Here is a 21,707-nt window from a genome sequence, read left to right as displayed (position 1 = left end):
TTTAGAATCATCTTGGCCTTAGAGAACGACTTAGGAAGTATTCCTTTTGCTTCTGAAAGAGATTATAGTTAATTGGTGTAGTTGCGTCTTTAAATGTTTGATGGTTTACATGGTTTAAATTCACCATTCATCTGGGCCTGCTGCTTTTACTATGGAAGGTTATAAACTGTTGATTCAATTAAATACTTATAAGCCTATTCAGATTGTCTGTATCTTCTTGTGTGAATTTTGGCAGATTGTGTCTTTCAAGGAATTGGTCCATTCCCTCTAGTTTATCAAATTTTCAGGAATAGAATTATTTACAGTATTGCCTTATTATCTGTTTAATGTCGGTGGGATCTACAGTGGTGTCTCTTATTTTTGATATTCATAATTTGTGTTCTACTTTTTTCTTAATTAGCCTGACTAGAAGCCAATTAGTTTTATTGATCTTTTCAATAAAACAGCTTTCTATAAATTGATTTTGATTTTCTGTTTTCAATTTCATTGATTTCTGCTCTAGTTCTTTTTATTTCTTTTCTTCCACTTACTGTGGATTTAATTTGTTCTTCTCTTTCAAGGAAGTTTAGAGTATTGATTTTAGATCTTCCTCTTGTTTAATAGATGCACTCGATACTTTAAATTTCTTTTAATTTCTGGGGTGCCTGGGTGGCTCAGCTGATTAAGTGTCCAACTTCAGCTCAGGTCATGATCTCGCGCTCTATGAGTTTGAGCCCCGTGTTGGGCTCTGTGCCAACAGCTCAGAGCCTGAGTCTGCTTCAGATTCTGTCTCCCTCTCTCTCTCTGCCCCTCCCCTGCTCATGCGGTCTCTCAGAAATAAATGTTTTTTAAAAATTAAAAAATTAAAAAAATAAATTTCTTTAAATATCTAAACATTGCTTTTGCTGAATCCCACAAATCTGTAAGTTGCGCTTTCATTTTAATTTAGTTCCAAATATTTTTTAAATTTATCTTAAGGTTTACGAGCCATGCATTATTTAAAGGCATGTTACTTAATCTCCAAGTACTTTGAGATTTTCCACCTTTGTAATTTAATTCACTTGTTGTCTGAGATCAGATATTGCATGATTTCTGTTCTTCTAAATTTGTTAAGTTGTATGTTATAGTCCAGAATATGGTATATCTTGGTCAAAGTGTCCGTATGAGCTTGAGAAAAATGTGCATTTTGCTACTGTTGGATGAAGTAATCCATACATTAAAATTATATCTAGTTGATTGATAGTGGTGTATGGTTCAACTATGCCCTTACTAATTTTCTGCCTTTTGGTTCTCCCCATTTCTGGTAAAGGAGTGTTGAAGTCTCCAATTATGATGAGTTCATCTATTTTTCCTTGTAGATCTATCAGTTTTTTCCTCAGATACATTGGCGCTCTGTTGTTAGATGTATACATCTTAAAGATTGTTATGTCTTCTGAGAAAACAGATTCCTTCATAATCATAATGTCCTTCTTTACCCCGATAACTTCCCTTACCCTGAAGGCTGCTACTCCTACCTTTTCAATTATTGGTAGCATGATATATCTTTCTCCATCTGTTTACTTTTAATGTTTATGTCTTTCTATTTAAGGTGGGTTTCTTGCAGGCAAGAAATAGTTGGGTATCATCTTTAATCCACTCTGACAATCTGTCTTTTAATTTGTGCATTTATTTTTTTTTTTAATTTGTGCATTTAGACCATTGATGTTCAAAGTAATTCTTGATACAGCTGGACTAAGATCTATCATATTTGTTTCTGTCTTCTATTTGTTGCCCTTATTCTTTGTTCTACTTTTGTCTTACATTCTTTTTCTGCCTTCAGCGACTTTTGAGTATTCATATGATTTTATTTTCTCTCCTTTCTTCACATATAAGTTACACTTTTTTCTCTTTTAGAGAGAGTGCAAGCAAAGGAGTGGGGCATGGGAAGGGTGAGAGGGTGAGAGAGAGAGAGAGAGAGAGAGAGAGAGAGAGAGAGATTAAGCTGGCTCCACCCTCAGCACAGAGCCTAACACGGGTCTCCATCCCACGATCCTGCAATCATGACCTGAGCTGAAAGCAAGAGTCAGCTGTTCAACCAACTAAGCCACCCAGACAACACCGCCCACTTTTTTTTTTTTTTTTACTTTTTTAAAGTGGTTTTCTTAGAGTTTGCAATATACGTTTACAACCAGAGTCCACTTTCAAATAACACTGTATTCACTATTCCATGGACAGGAGAAGTACCTTATAACAAAACAATCCTAATTCATTCCTCTCATCCTTTGTAGAAATGCTATTATTCATTTCACTTACACATAAGCATACACAGGCAAATAACAGTGTTGCTGTTATTACTTGGAACAAACTTTTATTATATTAAGAATAAAAATAAAAAAACTTTAATTTCACCTTCACCAATGCTCCCTTCTTCTTTCCTTTATGTCAACTCAAATCTCTGAGATTTCTTCTTGCTGAAGAACTTCTTTCAACATTTCCTATAAGCCAGGTCTACTGGCAACAAACTTCTTCAATTTTTGTCTGAGAAAGTCATTTCTTCTTCACTTTTAAAGGGCAATTTTGCAGGATACAGAATTATAGGTTGATAGCTTTTCCCTCCCAACATTTTAAGTATTTCACTTTATTCCCTTACTTCTTGCATAGTTTCTAAAAAATTGGATGTGATTCTTATCTTTGCCCTTTTAAAGGTAAGGTGTTTCTTCCTCTGGCTTCATTCAGGATTTTCTTCTTTATCGTTAATTTTCTGCACCTTAAAAATGATATGCCTATGTGTAGTGGGGTTTTTGCACTCATTCTTCTTGGTATTGTCTTAACTTCCTGGACCTGTGGTTAGATTTTGGAAAATAACTTGCAGAAATTTTCAGTCATTATGGCTTCACATATTTCTTCTTGGTTCTAGAGTTTTTTGGTAGTTGTCTCACAGCTCTTGGGTATTCTCTCCTGTTTTGTTTTGTTAATTTTTTTAACATATGTTTATTTTTGAGAGATAGAGACACAGCACAAGCAGGGGAGGAGAAGAGAGAGGGAGACACAGAATCTGAAGCAGGCTCCAGGCTCTGAGCTGTCAGCACAGAGCCCAACGTGGGGCTCAAACCCATGAACCGTGAGATCATGACCTGAGCTGAAGTTGGCGCTTAACCAACTGAGCCACCCAGGTGTCCCTCTCCTGTTTTTTGTTTTGTTTTGTCTTGTTTTTTAATCCACATTTTCCCTTGCTTTTCAGTTTTGGAGGTTTCTATGGAGATAGCCTCAAACTCACAGATTCTTTGCTCAGCCACGTCCAGTCTAATAATAAGCCCATCAGAGGCATTCTTAATTTCTGTCAGTGTTTTTTTTGTTCTCCAGCATTTCTTTTATTCTTTCTTTGAATTCCATCTCTCTGCTTACATTGCCCATCTGTTTGTGCAGGCTGTCTATTTTATGAACTGGAGTCATTAGCATATTCATCATACTTGCTTCAAATTCCTGCTCTGGTAATTCCAAAATGGGTGCCATATTGGAGTCTGGTTCTAATCCCTGCTCTGTCCTGTCCAACTGTGTTTACTGCCTCTTAGAACTTGATTTTTTTTCTTGATAGCCATGCATGAGGTATTGGGTAAAGGGAATTGCTGTAAATAAGTCTTTAGTAATGTGATGGTAAGGTATGGGAAGAGGAAGTGTTTTCTGGTTCTGTCTTTCAGTGAGCCTGTTCCTGTGGACTACGAATTTCACACACATTTCTCATTTCCCCCACCCACACATACACACTTAGGTGGGACGGGATGGCTAACGTGGGCTGGAGTCGGGTATTTCCTTGCCCCTGGGAAGGTCAGTCACTGATATAATCCCAGCAGGACAAGTTCTGGCTCTTCAGAAGGCAGATCTTGTTAAAAATATAATCTTTTGGTTCTTTTTCCCCTCTCCCTGGCAGAAGCACTAGAGAATTCTCCTCCAATATTCACTGTGAGAACCTGATGGAACCCCAGGAGGTAAAACTCCCAAAAGTGTGGTGCCCCTGCATAACTGGGTCCCCCTGGATATTCTAACTCTTAGAGTCGTCCACACTGAACCCCCAGCAATTCATCCCTTCAGTTCAGGTTGTCCCATAAGGCACTGGTTCCTGCAGAGGGTCACTGCTCATGGGAGCTGTGATTCTGTACACCGACCTGTCACTCCTTCCGTTTTGTGGGGGTAGAAGTTTGCCCTGTGACCTCACTGTCTCACGGATCTAAGAAGTGTTGATTTTCAGTTTGCCCAGGTTTTCTCTTGTTCTTAGGACAGAGTGGCAACGTCCAAGCTTCTCACATGCTGGATAGGAACCTGGAAGACTCGTGTGTGCTTTCATCTCTCTCCTCTGTTTTTTGTTTGTTTGTGTGTGTGTGTGTGTGTGTGTTTTTAACAAGTTTTCACTTTTCCATCTTCTATCACTCTTAAGGCATTACCATGGGTTTATATGCCCTGGGGTCCTTTCTAGTTCACTCTCCATTTCTAAACTTAATGTCTCTGTGATTTACAATTCAGTCCTCTTATCTTTCAGCTCTTTTCAAATCTTTCTCCTCTACTTACTTTTTTTCTCAGTTTATAATCTATGCTGTTCTCCCTGAGCAGCTCTCTTCTCTGAATTTCTTTAGTTCCCTGTGAAACATCATGTAACAGTTTTAAGTCTAGTGGATCTGTATTACCTATACATGTTATTCTGCTCCTTATTCTGTCTCTTTAACATATAAAAGTACATATACATATTTAAATTATATATAAACAAAAACTGCAAATAACTATGTAAATATAAATTAGATTACTCCAACCATTATTATAAATTACACATAATTATATATAATTATATATGTATACACATAATGGTTTTATATATAGCATAATTATATGTATATGACATATANTATTATACAGCATAATTTTATGCATATAACATAAATGATATAATATATATGTGCACTATACATTTATGTGTAATTTACATATAAATATATATGTAAATATATTAATATAGTATATAGTAATGTATTATATATTTCTATGTCAAATATAAAAATAATTACATAAAAATATAGTGTGCATGAAATAATTTATATAGAAATATTTATTCAAATATATATGACAAAAAGAGAGACACAAACAAGGTGCAGAATTACATCTATCAGATAAACAGATAAAATTGGAAGGAGCCCTTTGGACAAAAGGAGAGTGGGTCAGCATAGCTTCTGCATCTGCCCGGCTCTACAGCAACTTGTTTTTCTGTTTTTACCCAGCATTCCAAACATAGCCTTCTTTTCATGAGATCTGGTGGCTGTTTCCCTCCCTCCCTTTTACCTGATCCTTCTCTGTCCATTGCCCCTATGACCCTATTCAATCCATACTTGATTTTCAAAAGCTTATTCTCAAAGTAAGCCTTGTCAGTGGGCACCTGGGTGGCTCAGTTGGTGATACGCATCAGACTTTGGCTCAGGTCATGATCTCATGGTCCGTGAGTTTGAGCCCCACATCAGACTCTGTGCTGACAGCCCAGAGCCTGGAGCCTGCTTCAGATTCTGTGTCTCTGCCTCTGCCTCTCTCTCTCTGCCTCTTTCCATTGTCTTTCTCTGTCTCTCAAAAATAAACAAACAGAAGAAAAAAAAAAAAACCTTATTAAAAAAAAAAAGTAAGGCTTGTCTGGAGGGGGTTTTATCAAGTTACATTCAAAAGTCATGAGCCAAGACTGCTCCAGAAATACCCATTCTTACCATATCTCCTTTGCTCCCTCTTACTTTCAGCTGCTGTTTCCACACTGGCTCACTATGCCCTCTGTGAATACTTGTAACCAACTGTTGGGCATCATAGAAATCTTGCTTTCTTTCCTCCACTTCCTGCAATAATGAGCGCCATATGTGGGAATAATGTGTCACCTAGTTTGTTCTAGATACTATGTTGTCTGTGTGCATGAAGCTGTGCTATCTTCTGAGCTCTGCCTGCTTTTACGTAAAGACTCACAGAGATGGAACCCTATGCCTTTCTGATAGCTTTTCACTTCCCCTCCAACTGTGAATGACATAACAGGGTGAGTCTGTCCCAAAGTGACTAGGTTCCTAAAAGCAAAAGTCCAACTTCTCAATTGTAAAAGAGAGAAAATGAAAAGTCATTCATGTAAAGAATAAGCAGTAAATACCCATGGTTCTAATTTAGGAATGACTAACTGAAATAGCATCAGATTTGACGTTTCCATGTTCTTCAGGAAAACCTATGCTGGAATTCCAAACCATTCCCTTTCAGGCAGAAATCAGCATGGAGAGATATCCTAGCAGCATGAAAGAGTCTTCTGAAAAAGTCAGCCCTGACTTTGATTAAAAGATTCTGTAGCTTAAGACATTTCTGGGATCATTTCCAGGAACACATATATAATTTACAGTGGCTGACTCCTCATTGCCAATGATAACTTTGTTCTCTCCACCTTTATAATCAATGCAGGAGACAACAAAGTTGAGGGAAAAAAACAGACCATCTCCCTCCCATCTTCCACAATGAAAGTCAAATCCAGATACATCTGTACAAAATACATCTGCACCCAGGCTTACATACTTGAAACATGAACTGAGGTCCAGTCAGAGTTTTGACTCTGTGTTATTATCGAAAGTTAAAAGTCTATAAAAAATTTAATGGGCCTAAGATCAGTGGTCTCCTTTCAAACTTAACGATCCACTACATTTTGTGGATCACTTATTAGTTCAAGGCACTGTGCTCGTTACCGAGCAGTAAGAGATAAGAAAATAAATCAATATGCTCTGGTCCTCAGGGAATTCAGAAGCTGGTGTATGTGTCTGGGACATACATATGTATGCTGGGAGAGAAAGTGGTGCCCAACTGGGCAACATAACAGAACTATAAACAAAGCGCTTAAGAAGCACAGAAAAGAGAACTCAGGAACTTGGGGAAAAGCAACCCAGACGAGGGACTGTTTGAAATGGGTTTTGAAAGACAAGCAGGATTTCAGCAGGCAGAAAAATTCAGGAAGGATATATGAGATGAGGAAATAAAGGCAAATGGAAACAGGGAAATTAAAAAAAAAACAAACAAACAAAAAAACCCTGACATTGTAGCCGGTTTTCAAGTAAGACTGTATTTATAAGAACTTAAGGGTCACCTGGGTGGCTCAGTCAGTTAGGCATCCGACTTCAGCTCAAGTCATGATCTTGTGGTTTGTGGGTTAAAGCCCTGCATCAGGCTCTGTGCTCATAGTTCAGAGCCTGTAGACTGCTTAGGATTCTGTGTCTCCCTCTCTCTCTGTCCCTCCCCCTGATCGCACTCTGTTTCTCTCTCTCAAAAAGTAAATATTTAAAATTTAAATTTAATAAATAAAAATTTTAAATTTAAAAATAGAACTTAAAGAAAAAAGTTCAAATTGGCTTACTGGACTTCAATTGCTACTTTATTCTACGCTTGATTAACAACCTCTGTGTCTCGTACTACATGCATATTTTCAAAAACACGAGCAAAGAATAAAACAGGACGACAACAAAATAAAGTTCCAGTGGTCAGTTCACTAGGTTATCAGTTAATAATCAGAAGGTTCAGTATCCCCCCCTAAAAGTAACCAGCTTAAGTGGATCAATGCCTTGAATGCCATGTGATATGCCCACTGCTGCTTCAGAAGCATTCATTTTTAGTGTTGGAAACCAGCACTTACGTTAAAGGAACGAGAAAACAATAGGCAGCACAGTGTTTAATACAAGGGAAAAATCAGAAAGCAGCTAACTAAATGGTGTGCCTGGTTCTAGCCACTACAAAATACCAGAAACCACAGGAACATGCTAAATGTTAAAACGCTTACTATTTTCTTTTTAAGAACATTTCTCATGACTGACAATTTGTACAAAGAGAAAGCTGAATAAACACTTGTCAAATTAAAAATAGATCTAAGTAACAGGGGTGGAGGGGTGGCTGTCGGTTAAGAATCTGACTCTTGGTTTAGGTTCAGGTCATGACATCACGGTTTGTGAGTTCAAGTCTCACATCCGGTTCTATGCTGACAGCCTGGAGCCTGCTTGGGATTTTGTCTCCCTCTCTCTCTCTGCCCCTCACCTGCTCACTCTCTTTTTTTCAAAATAAATAAACATTTAAAAAAAAAAAATCTATGCAGGGCTCTAAAATGCATCATGATCATGTTTTGCGACCCCCACTAAAATGTAGTAAAGTTACTAACATTGATTTATTATAATTCAATTACAGCTTAATAATCATTATATTATAAAAATTATAATTTAATACTGTATAATAAATGAATCATGTGTACACAGTGCTCAGTGTTATTTCACAGAATAACCAAAGACATACTGTGATATAAAGGAAAGAATGAGGCATTTGAAGTCAATGTCAAAGCATGGAAAAATAGCTAACACTGTTGCTTCAAGGCCCACTGAGCATCTTACACATGGTACCTGGCCTCTATTAGCTTCCCACATCCTCACCTGTACACCAAATTTGACAGCAACAGCCATGCATACTCCTACCGCAACAATGGAGTAAGACTGCCAGTTGAAGGGTTCTGGATGTCAGGAAGTGCCACATAAAGTGACTACACTGCCCGATCTCTGGGTGACTTCCCACCCATGAGACATCTTCATTTCCTCTTTCCCTTATTCCACACAGTCTCCTCTTTCAGCACATGGTGCGAGTCCCCAAATCAAGTTCTCAATCCCCCATCCAGATCCCCCACCATTGCTCTGGTCCAAAGAACCAGCAGCTGCCATCCAGACCCCTACAGACACCTTCCAACCACCTCCTTGCTTCTAAGCTTGCTCTCACAACACCCTCCAATCCACATGGGAGCCAGGACAACCTCTACAATGTCTCAATCAGATTGCATCACTCACCTGCTCCAATGTCCTCCCTTTATCCCAGGGAGAAACCTCAGCTCCTGGCCGTGACCTGGAAGGCCCTCCATGACCAGGCCCTGTTGAAAACTCCTCTTCCTAACCAGGGGCCTCTGCACTACCTCGTTCCTCTTTCTGGAACATTCCAGAGTACTTAGTACTGCTTACTCTCTCACTTCACTCCAGTCTGCTCAAATGTCGCTGCGGCAAGAAGCCTTCCCCAAACACCCTTTGTGAAAGGGCAAGTCCTTGCCCCATGACCCTCGACCCTCCTACTCTGCTTTTCCCACAGCCCTTTGTTCTGATATCACACCACTTATTTACTTGTCTACTTGTCCGAGAGAAGATAAATACCACAACGGGGGCGAGGACTTTGTCTGATTCTTGCCAACAATCCTGTCTGACTTCCTTACAAAGAGTGGGGTCCCAGCTAGAAACTTGCTTCGTGAATAGTCAGAACGTCTTCCACATCCCCTTTAGCCTCTGTGCTCCACGGGCATTAGCAGAGGGCCCGTCAACACCCTGACCACCACAAGCAAAACCCCAATATTTGAGCAGCCTCCCAGGGTTCCGTCCCACCTTGGAATTCGAAGTGGACTCCAGGAAACAGAGTCTGTTGCCAAACCCTTCTGCTGCCAGACACAGTTTCTGCTGTTCCTTGTGGATGGTTGCGGTGCACTGCAGGACCACCTCATCATCCTGCAGGAAGAGAAAAAGGAGAAAAAGCAAGTGAGATTTGACAGGATGAGACAGTCTAACTCAGATGTAGTAGACTATTACTTTAGTTCAGAGTAAAAAGCAGAGACAAATGGAACAACAGCTCACCAAAACCCCCCACAGAATCAACCCCTAGAGAATGTCTACTGGTGAAAAAGGTAACCGGGTGGAAGGAGGAGAAAGAGAGTGTTGCCGCTCAAGGCCACCATCACTTCTGTCACTATCATTGCTGATCCCCAGAGGCAACCCACACAAGGAAAGATAAAGTACAAAACTTCCACGTTAGCACTCCCAAACACCACTTTACTCATCCAAATTACAAAGAAATTGTCTGATGCAGGCCTAGGACATCACGAATCATCAAGAACGACATGAGTTCTGATAACAGGCACACACATCACTCTAAAACCAGCAGAGGACAACAGGTCAAGAACAGATTGACCTGGAAAGGCATCTCTGTGCATCCACACACTGGCTATTTGTCCAACTTTGAAAGGACCCTTGTTGCTTGGAAATGGGCAGAGAGATGATTTGCTAGTTCAGTCTATGAAATCCAATGCTGGCTTCCAATTAACTAAGCAGCATCATGAGACCAGTAATACAAGGAGGAAGACAATAAATGGGACAACTCCATGTAGGCAGAGTTTGGACGGCAAGAACCAAAGGCCTGAGAATTACCAATGGCTGGATTCCCATCCCAGCTCCACCATGCACAGGTTAGAAGATCCTAAACAAAGTACTGAATCTCTAAGATGATAAAGTAAAGGAGTCATACAGTAACTGAACTGCAAAAGGCACTAAACAGACAATAAATGGGAGATACCATCATCATTTTTTTAAGTTTATTTATTTATTTGGAGACACAGAGAGAGAGCTCGAGTAGGGGAGGGACAGAAAGAGAGAGGGAGGGAGAGAGAGAATTCCAAACAGGCTCTGCCCTATCCTGTCTGGTTGAATCCTGACGTGAGCCTCAATCTCACATACCGTAAGATCATGCCCTGAGCTGAAATCAAGGATTGCATGCTTAACTGACTGAGCCACCCAGGTGCCCCATACCATTGTCATTTTTAAACAAAATATTTCACTTTAACAAGTTCTAAATAGCAAATGCCTAAAAAGTCTAACCACTTACATTTTGACACTTCAAACACAAAACAAGACACTTAACAGAGCAGTAAAAGAATATAGATACTCAGAATATACTCACTGACCCTTTTAGTTAGTATCAGAGAAAAGGAACATACAAGTATACCCTAGAAAATCCTCACCCGGGAAAAAGGACAGAGTTGGGGGTGATGAGCTATGATAAAAATTCAAAAGCAGAAGACAAGCCTTTTGGGTTAACCCAAAGAATCTGCTGTATCAATTGGAAAAGTACAACTCTAATTTGCATTTAAAGCCTTTATAATCCTATGTATTTGCTTTATTTCCTATATGGTGCAGCAATACCTAATGGCTGGCCTACAGCTCTCATTCCAGGCAAAGTCCAATTTCTTAATAATTACCTCCCAACTATCCCTCCAGGTGCCCATTAATTTCCAGTGAACATTCAATTGTTACATTTTAAGAGTCATCTGCTAAAAAATAGCATTATTTTCATATAATGAGTACATCTGAATATTAATTCACACTCAGCAGGGCTATAATAAAAATAATGAAGTGTTTCTGTGGCTTACATAATCTGCAAAACCCAAGATGTATTGTGTTTTCCAAACAGTCAGTGTAATAACAGAGAACTAAATTGTGCTGAGGTGCCCAATGCCTCACCAAATCCCCATCGTCTTTTACTATCTGGTTTCACTCACCCGCTGGAACTAAAGTCAGCATGCAAACTGCACTCTTGGGTAAAACAGGCTCCTCTGGATGTTGGAGGCTATCTAAGTACCATTTAATAAATAATTACTTTAACACAACTCACTTAAAACAGTTTGGGAATGAGGATAAGAAAACAGAAAGGTATAAGGCAGGTGAGGGCAACAGTGCTACTCAGTAAGCCGTGAAAGAAAAGGCGGCACGTCATGTTTACCAAAAAGTATAGTGTATGTCAATCCTCATATTAACTTACTTATTCTCCACATCCCATGATATAAAGATTATCCACACATATACAGATGAAGACTCGGAGGCTCAAAGTAATCTGTTGTTCACAGAGGGCTGATCATACATAGTTTTAGGAACTGATCATTAAACCCAACTGATCTGAATCTAACAGTCCTCAGCCCCACACTGCTTCTAGAGGTTCAACTGGTTTTTTACTACCTTTGTTATCTAGAAAAGTACCTCTCAATCTTTAATGCACATCCTATCACCTGTGAGTCTTGCTGAAATGCAGATTATGATTCTATCAGTCTTGGGTGGGGCTGATTCTACATTTCTAACCAGTGGATCCGTGAAGTAGGATCCTAAATGGGTCCCAGAAAGCATATAAATCCCAGGAGACATGTGAACCATCTCTCCGAAGATCTTGAAGGCAATCAGTAACAGATAAATATTAAACAAGTCTGTATACTTTGGCCAGAACCATAAATGAGAACAAATGTGAAGATGCTCATTAATATGTGGTCCATACCAAAATATTAGGGAAGAAAATGAACTTATACCTACTAAGTGTATAAAACTCACTCACTTATGCAAAGTTTCCCTTTAATCTAGTGCCTTAACACTGTGATAGAATGCTGGGCCATGAAGCAACATGAAGTTCAAAACAGCTCAGCCACACCACTAAGGAGAGAGGCTATCACTACAACGTTCGATCACAATTCCACTTTGAATGACAGAACTTAGCCTGACATCCTTCTGAGGCTTTTTCCAGTTTACCCGGCAGCTATTTTCATTTTATATTCCAGTAAGCAGAGGGTTCCTTTCTGACAGAAAGTAAAATATACAGAGCAGTGATGGATCAAACACCAATTCATAAATACCTGCCAGGTCCCTTTAATTTACCCATCATTCATCTCCAAGCATAATTTTTCTCCAGAACCACTGTGACTTGAGAGCCTACTGACTATGCATTTGAGAGGTCTCGATTATTAGCTTTTTTATTTATTATAATCCATGTGCAGTAAATCTGGTTTTTATCAACATATACACGTGTGCATAAGGATATAGATACATACACACATACACACAATCTATTTTCTATTTCAGGAACAAAGACTAAGCACAGCCTAAGAATGATGGGATCGATAGAGTTAACACTGCTAAGGTAATACAACAATAAGGCTATAGTTAACGTGTGTCTCTTGGGTCGTAAGACTTCTGATTTAGTCTTCACTACCTGGTCCTGAGGTTCAGGTTCCTGACTCTCATTAATTACTGATTTTCACATTTTAGTTGCATGTGCCATTGGTGTACCCAAGTACCTAAATGCACACTGTGAACATCACGAGCCTACAAAAACTAAAATCCTCCTTAAGTATTTGCTTTTCAATATCTTTGGTTTTCTGAGTTCCCATTTCTTATGCCCAGCATCTAGTGCAACAAACTTTGATTCAACTCACAAGAAATCATCTTTCATAACCAAAATGCTACAAAAGTGAGTTCTGCTTACATTCTATTATTTCAGTTTTTAAAATTTCAAAGTCCATTCATTACCCATGAATGACTAGCACAATAATGAGATACTAGTATCTTGCTGTTCTGGAAACACTTGAACTTATGTATAAGGCAAACTTGAAACAAAACTCATCTTTTTTCACAGATTTTGAACAAAATATTAAATCGTAAAAAACAAATATTCTAGGAGAAACTTCATGAAGATAAATGGCACTTATGTGAGAGTGATACCCAGCTTACAATCACCAAGTCCTATGGATTCTATGCCAAATCCAGCGATTTCAAATCCAGCAATTTCTCACCATACCAGTACCATCTTGCTTAGTCATCTTCGAAACCCGCTGAACAGTTTTCCACACTGCAAATTCCCATCAAATGGGGCTTCACCTTGAGGTCACAATCGTCAATCTGACTAGAATGTTTCCCGGCTTCCAATCTTTTAATGGCTTCCCAATGCTCTAAAGGAAAAGACCAAAAGACTCCTTTCGTTTACAAGGCCCCGCACTGCACAGAAGAGTGCCAGCCCAACACTTCCTCCAGCCAACGTTCCTTCATTCCTATGGGACTTTGCACATGCTATTAAACCCTTTCTCTCTCTCTAGTTAAGACATAGTCACCTTTCAAATCTTAACTCAAGCACCCATTCCTGACGTGAGCCTTCCCTGACCCACCAGGCTGTGTCAGTTCCTTTGTTTTGCGCTCCTATACCACTAGATTTCCTTTGGTTGTCATTATGCATTCATTTATGTAATTAAATTACAGTGTCTAACGCTGTACTGGGCAAATATAACATATTCAATAAGTGATTATCTTAATCCACTTTATAAGTGCTCATAAATATGTGTTTCCAGCTGACAAATAGGGCTGCCTTTTAGAAGTTCCAAGGTAAGATCCTACCTTTCCAATTAAAGACAGCATTATAGGATTCCATTAAGTGATTTTCTGGTTATATCCAGCCAGGAAAAAGGGCAATATGCAAGGAAAACTGCTGATCCTATTACATCTGTGACAAACGTTAATGTACCATAAGCATTGTAGCATCAATATAAAACCCAATGGGATCACTGGATTAAAACAAAAGGTCTAGCCCCTCATTTCCCCATTTCCAAATAAACATAATAAAACTTCAATGACAACTCTTTTCATATACAATCTAAGCAAATCAAACATACTGTCCCCTTGAAAAGTCAAGAAATGTTCTTCATAACCCTGATCACTAAAAAGTCCCTCAAATCACACCAGGTATTTTCCGTAGATGCTAACAATGCTTGTCTTTTGAAATGTTTATCCAGGTCTAGACCTTCTGTAACTGGTCTTTCTTCCTTAGTTATGTCTTAATAATTCTTCCACAACTGACTCCAACTCAAAACCTGACTATATGTATTGTATCCTAAGGTCAAGCAGGGCAGAGTGAATTCCATGGAAACCAGGTGTCCTATCAAAAAAACTGCTTTAATTGAAACCTGAGGCAATCACATCAGCCAATGCAGACACAGTAAATGGCCCATAAGTATATGGTGGATCGAATTCCTTTTGTTAAATGCTCTTGTAGTCTTCCTGTGACCTGACAACTCTTTAGAACACGGATTATTTGGGGCAGGGGTGGAGCCAACCCCAGAATGCTGCATTCCAGGAAATTCTGTGATGAGTAAATAAGACGTGATTTCTCTAACAAATGCTGCCAGGTTTGCTAGAATAGTACAACATGGAAAATAATTACCAAACAATGACATCAACAGCTTCTTTCAAACATTCATTTATCAATGAATAAATATTTACTGAGGATATAATATGTGAGAGGATAGGTCTTAAGTACTTGAGATAAATCACTGAATAAATCAAAGATCCTTAGACTCATTAGGCTTACATTCTGGCAGGGGAAGAAGGACAATAAACAAAAGCACAGTGAATTTGCCGACTGTTTTAAAGGTAAAAAGTTCGATGGAAAAATAATGGAACAGTGCAAGGGGTATCAGGAGTGTTGCTTTGGGCAGGAAGCATAAGAAAACAGAATTGTCAGGTATGGTTGAGGGGATGAATGTGGAGCAAAGACTTGAAGCAGGGAAGGAGAACGGACACAGGACTATCCGCAGGAGGGGAGTACAGCAGGTCGGGGGGTGGCCAACAAAAGTCATGTTCACTGAACACCCAGCATGCTAAGGGAAACAGAGGATGCCCTTGCAGCTGGAAGATGGTGGGAGGTAATGGTGAGCCACACCATGAAAGACCTTAAACCCACTGTCTGATCTTTAGCTTCTACTAAGGGAATGAGACCCACAGGGTCCTGTACTAAATGCAGACCACAGGGAGGCAATGAAGAAGTGGAAGGATCTAAGGGGGATTCCATCAGCCATTCAGGGGAGATGAAGGAGATCCAGACCAGGGTGGAGCAGTGGAGATGGACGGAAGTGAGCAAATTCTAGACACATACTACATTCATCGAGTGCCTCCTAGGATCCAGGAACTGTGGTAAGCAGTCACCGGTCTGTCTCCTTTACGTCATCATTACTTCTAGCTCTTCTGGCAACTGGCTAAATAAAAGGCTATCTATACTACTGGTTTATCTTACAGAAAATATGTGGTTATCAGAGCAAATGAGTTGAGACAATTAAAAAAAAAGAAGCCCATATTTCTGGTCTTGCACTGAGTTTATAATCATTCATTTAAAAAATAGAGACAGTCCTCAGTCTGCACAACGGTACAACCAGAAAAATGACTGTGCAAACCAATCTTTGGGGAAACGGTTTATGACTGTACGTTTGAAAATTTTGGTCCAAATATTAAAAACTCTATCAGTTATAAAAGTACAGAGAAATGAAAAAATAGTAAAATATTTAGCTCCCTATAATTTCAAATATTAAAAACACTGCGAATTAAAGTATTTTAGTTCTCATCAAGACCAGTCTGAGCAGGGCCTGCCGTACCCTGCTGGTTATGTAATTTTCCCTGAGGAACAAGCACCCGCCTCTCTGTCTCAGCGAACTGTCACACTCCCACATTTGGCTCATTCTCCAGTGTTTTCAGTGTTCTAGAATATCTCTGAGGGTTCCTTTAATGTGAATGTCTTTGCCAGTGTCACTTCCTCTGTAACATCTTCATCCTCTTTGTCGCAACCACATTCCTCGTTTGTGGTGATAAGCTCGCCCTCCCTCGGTCCCTCTGGCTGCACATCCACGGTTTCTCACTGGCAGCCGTGTCTGCACTCCCACACTCAGATGCTGCGCCCACAACTCCACTTTTGTTCTTTCAGAATTTCATTTCCAGGTTCCCCACTTTTTGTTTCTTTACCACACCTTCAATTCCCATTTACCCACATTTGTGAACTGTCCCGTGCCTTGATGGCAGGAAGACGAATACATTAACTAACACACCTGCACACGTGCGGTCTTTGCAGAGCCTGAAGAACCCATGTGCAGTGACCAATCCCCACAGACTCAGAAAGAAGCCAAGTGACCGGTCACTGATCATGCTGTACATCTGGTACATATCTGATGGGGATTCGTACACAGAACAAGGAGCAGTGATGTCTGTACTTGACTGGGTTACTCACCGTCGATCACAGAAAATGAAATCTGAACCATTACAATGGGGCATGGACACCATTTAACTAAGCCATGCCAAAAGAAATCATGCCTGTCAGAAGGATGCAAAACCCAGGTCACCTATGTTTATTGAGAACCTACTAAAGACACAGCAATTTGAACATTGTAAATTTTCAAGGATGAATTGGCAGAATTTGCTGCCAGATTATATGAAAGAAACCAGAAAGCTACTACTGAATAAATTGTGGTTGTACAACTGAAAGAAAAATGTCACACTGGAGAGAAATCCTATAAATAAAATGAAGAGCCTTCTGCCATAGATTTAACCTTTATGCCCATCTGGAAATTCAGAGAAACACCCTATGATTATATTCTTAGTAGAAGAGCCTTCAGTCATCATTCAGCCCTTAAAAGTACATTTTTTAAATTCACACTAGTAAAAAAAAATTTTTTTAAACCATGAGAACGTCATTTCTGTGGGAAAACCTTTAAGGCATACTCTGTCCCTAGGTAACATCAGAGACTTCCCACTGGAGAGAAATACAATAAATGCAGTGAATGAGGAAGAGCCCTCAGCCAGAGCATATTATCTCTACAGACATCAGAGAATCCACAGAGGGAAAAACTATATAAATATAATGATTACAGGGAAGATTTCAGCCAGAAGGCCAACTTTATTCACACTAAAGAAAACATATGATAGACGGGGTGCCTGGGTGGCTCAGTCAGTTGAACATCAGACTTCAGCTCAGGTCATGATCCCACAGTTTGTGAGGTGGAGCCCCGCATCAGACTCTGCTGTCATCATCGAGCCCACTTCAGATCCTCTGTCCATCCCCTACCCTACGCTCTTTCTGCCCTCTCCTGCTTGTGCACATGTTCTCTCAAATAAATAAACAGTTTAAAAAATCTTTAAAACAAGAATTCGTATGATAGAGAAACTCTATGCCCTTAATCAGTGCAGAAAAGCTTAAACTGATAAATCAAAAACATGAGCAAATTTGCACTAGAGAGAAGGTCTATCTCTGTGATCACTGTAGAGAGCTCCAGGCCTGGTGTAAACAAAATAACTGCCAAAAAAAAAATCATAATCTTTAAGAAAGAGGGCAAGATAATGTTTACCAGGAGGTACAACTCTCTTGGAGAATTCCAGATAATACCTGTTAGAAAAGCATATCAATGGGGTGCCTGAGTGGCTCGGACAGCTGTGCTTCCAACTTTGGTTCACATCATGATCACACAGTTTCTGAGTTTGAGCCCCTTATCAGGCTCTGTGCTGACAGCTCACAGCCTGGAGCCTGCTTCAGATTCTGTGTCTCCCTCTCTCTCTGCCTCTCCCCCACTTTCTCTCTCTATCTCTCTCTCAAAAAACATAAAAAAGAAACATAAAAAAGAAATGAAAAGAAGGTGTACCAATGAAGAAAGCATCCAAAATCCACTACTCATAAAACAACACTTGTAAAACATGTATAGATTCGCAAGGCACACAACCATCTCGGCATCAGGAATGAAGAGCTCTCTTCATTCCTTAATCAACATTAAAGATCTCACCTGATGAGACACTGATCCTAAAGTCAAGTCTGCAGTTGGCACCCACAGCAGAAAACCCATCCGGGGAACACCCTCTGTGAAGAACCCAGTTCTACCAATAACTGGCTGAATGACTTATTACTGAAAAGATGCAAGATAAAGATGAAGGGCTCTAAGAAATGTTTAGTGTGGAATTTGGTAATAATAATAAAATTATAATAATTAATAATCAATTAAAAGCACACTCCACAATAAATTTGTACTAATGACTATGAAGGCAGTAAAAGTTGTTGAAAACCTGATATGTTGCTATTTATCTTGATATAACCACGAAAATATGCTGAGTGAAAATGGCAAGTTTTTTCATTAAGAATCCCTCCCTGTTGATCAGTTAGATGGCCCCTGCCATTTACACAGCACTAAACATAATCATAAATACTTAAGTTAATCAGAAAATAATTCAGTGTAACTGAAAATGTAGAATTTGCACTTTTACTATAGAAGTGCTAAAAGTATGCAATAACTTAAGAGTGACTAGAAGCCTAGATAAATACACAATTCATTTAAAAAATTAAATTGCATTCCTATGTCATGTCATACACAAAAAAATCAACTGTAAGATTTAAAGATTGCCTTTCTTAAGTTTATTTATTTTTTTTATGAGAGAGTATGAGCAGGGTAGGGGCAGAGGTGGGAGGAGAGAGAACACCAAGCAGGCTCCACATGGTCAGCACAGAGCCCAAGGTGAGTCTCAGTCCCACAAACTGTGAGATAGTGACCCAAGCTGAAATCAAGAGTTGGATGCTTACCTGACTGAGCCACTCAGATGCCCCAAGATTTAAAGATTTAAATTGTGAAGGCAAACTTTAAGACTTTTAGAAGAAAATACAGGTCAATATTGGTATTTTATAATAAATGAAGATTTCTCAAGCAAGACACAAAGAACAGAAGACATTAAGAAACTCAACTTTACTAAAATTAAGATCCTCTATTCAATAAAAGTCACCATCAAGTAAAACAACAACCTAAAAACTATGAGAAAACATCTGAAATTCATACTAGAAACAAATACACACATAAAGGACTTCTTTTTCTCAGTGACTTTCAGAAGAGAAAAATAGGCCAAAAACACAAATAGCATTTCAGCAGAAGATGAAAAACACAAATGGTGAATTACAGGAAAGGGGGTTCGACCTTATTAGTAATTAGAGAAATACAAACTAAAAGGGAACAAAGTGACAAAAAAAAAAAAAAAAAAAGTCTGACAATACCAAGTGTTGGCAACAATGTAGAAAAATGGGAACACATCTGGTGGGAGAATAAGTCCTTAAAAACCATTCTAGGAAACAATTTAGCAGTGAAGTTGAAAACACACCCCTTACAACCTGGCAGCTCCTTTCCTAAATAAAATCCTGGTGAGGAATCTTACTTACTCCTCTGAGAGCACATGCATAATAATGTGCGTATAGCACCAAAATCGTTAATGAGAAATGGCGCCAACCATCACATTCAACAGAATTGGCAGTAAGATGGGAAAACAAGGTATTCGGCCACAAGGAGTTATGTTGAGGTAAGCCCTTCACAACCAGGTCATCATCAGTCCATGTGTGCTGGAAGAACTCTCTTTTGCGGGGCCTATTATGTAATTCGGGAGCAAACATGGCAAGCTCAAGGGGCCAAGCTGAGCTGGAGATCAGTAAAATGGTCACAAGTCTTGGAAAAAGAGAGGAACCATGACATTGAATTCTCCCAAAGAACGTCAGATTCCACAAGTGACTAGTTATAGATTCCTGGACACAAGACAAGCACTTTTCACTAAAACTGAAGGCGCTGAAGCAAAACTAAAGACTCACAATCTCTCACACACACCGAACGTGGAAGTATGTCAAAGCCCACTGAGGCATGGGAAACACTAATGAGTCAACACTACAGAAGCTCTGCAAAAAGCCTCTTCTACTCCTAAGTAATAGCTTTATTTGCAGCAACAGGATCCCTTTCGCACCGAATATCCTTCAAGGTTCCTTCCAGCCGTCACATTTTATGGTTCTATGGAAAAGATAAAACAGAGAAAAGAGAATTTGGCTCTTGTAGAAATTCAAAGACAAAAACGAAGCATACCTTGTACACTTTTACTGTATAAATTATCTCTAGCTTTTTTTTTTTGTAGAGAAAACTAACAGTTCGTTAACATCCTTAACTGTTAATTCTGTGAGTGTAGTTTTATGCAAGATGACTGTGACACTTTTTTTTAATCTTTTTTTACCTATTACAGAAGTCATCTGTTGCTCAGTGCTGATGACTGTGAAGCCAAAGCACATACACCAAACAGCATGTAAGAGCTGATGAGCCGTGAGGGCAGCGTTAGCGTGTGCCTGGGTAATGTCAGCTGAAGGAGAGCTGGACAGAAACACCCAGATACTGGAGACAATCAAGACATGAGACCTTTTCTTCATCTCCAAGTCACACGTGGTACTATCCAAACATAAGGCACAAGGCAGAATGTTTCCCCTGAATGTATAAACATGTCATCGATGCCTTTCTGTTCCCAGTTTGGGAGGAATAAACACTGCTATGAGAGAAGAACTTTACCTTTTTCGTCTTGATACACTACAGCAGGAAATCCTTCCGTGTAGAGCAAATTTAGTGCGCCAACAAGCTCTGAGAAAACCATCCTGTTTCTCCAGGACCTGAACTGTTGTAACCAACAGAAAGACTGCTGGTCTCACAGGCCATCAGCAAGCTTTCATGACATGAAGTTTCAGCCTCCAACCAACAAAGACTTAGCAAAAATAAAAGCTGGAATCATCTACAGAGGTCTTGAATGGCTTTCTTAAATGCCACAGAAACCAAAAGAAACAACAAACAAGGTATAGGTAAGCCTTTATCTTATGAATCATCACAAATAATGAGCACGCTTTAATAGATCTTTATGCCCCTTGGAATTTAGCTTACCCAAAAATGTAAATCTTTCTTAAATCCCTCCCAATTTTGCCATCCCCCATTGTTTCTTATCTCCATAAGTAGCACTATCCATCAAAGCAATTAAAACCAGGCACCTGACTTCCTTGTCCTAACTGCTGTGTTCCTTTAACCTGCTCTCCCACTGCCCAGGCCTCCTGAAAGTCAACCCATTCTCATGGTCTCATGCCCTGTGGCCCCAATTTCCTCCACCTCCACAATTATCCCTCATGTCTTTCTCCACGTTGCTCATTACAGTCCAGCCACACGTCTCCTTCCTATTTCTCAGATGTGGAGGGCCCTGTTCTGCTTGCTTGTTTCTCCCTTTGCAGAAATGTTCTTCCTCTGGACCTTTGCAAAGCCTGCTCCTTCCTATTAACGAGGTCTTACCTTAGAGTCCCCTCCATCCCTTACTATCGAAGCCCCAGTCACACGACTCTCATTCTTTTACAACATGGATCATGTTTTACAATTTTCTTATTTATTAACTGTTTTCTTGCTCACTGTCTTTTGCCTACCTTGTTTATACTGATCCCAAGTGCCCAGAATATAGTAGGCACTCATAAAGGATATCTTAATAATAAAAGAA

The 21,707-nt window shown here is 39.5% G+C and overlaps 1 protein-coding gene across 1 annotated transcript in view; it reads right to left on the bottom strand.

Annotated features, from left to right (window-relative positions):
• RYR2 (ryanodine receptor 2) overlaps window positions 1–21,707 on the bottom strand; it is a 674,490-nt gene that overhangs the window by 518,721 nt on the left and 134,062 nt on the right. The window contains exon 4 of the mRNA XM_077751737.1: window positions 9,396–9,515. Coding sequence (XP_077607863.1) covers window positions 9,396–9,515 — 120 coding nt within the window. The remainder of the gene's footprint in view (window positions 1–9,395; window positions 9,516–21,707) is intronic.

This window comes from Crocuta crocuta, unplaced genomic scaffold (assembly GCF_008692635.1).
Source record: "Crocuta crocuta isolate KB4526 unplaced genomic scaffold, BGI_CrCroc_1.0 scaffold59-1, whole genome shotgun sequence".
Classification (NCBI taxonomy): domain Eukaryota; kingdom Metazoa; phylum Chordata; class Mammalia; order Carnivora; family Hyaenidae; genus Crocuta; species Crocuta crocuta.
Note: the sequence above shows the minus strand (reverse complement) of the source record. Positions and strands in the feature narration are given on the sequence as shown.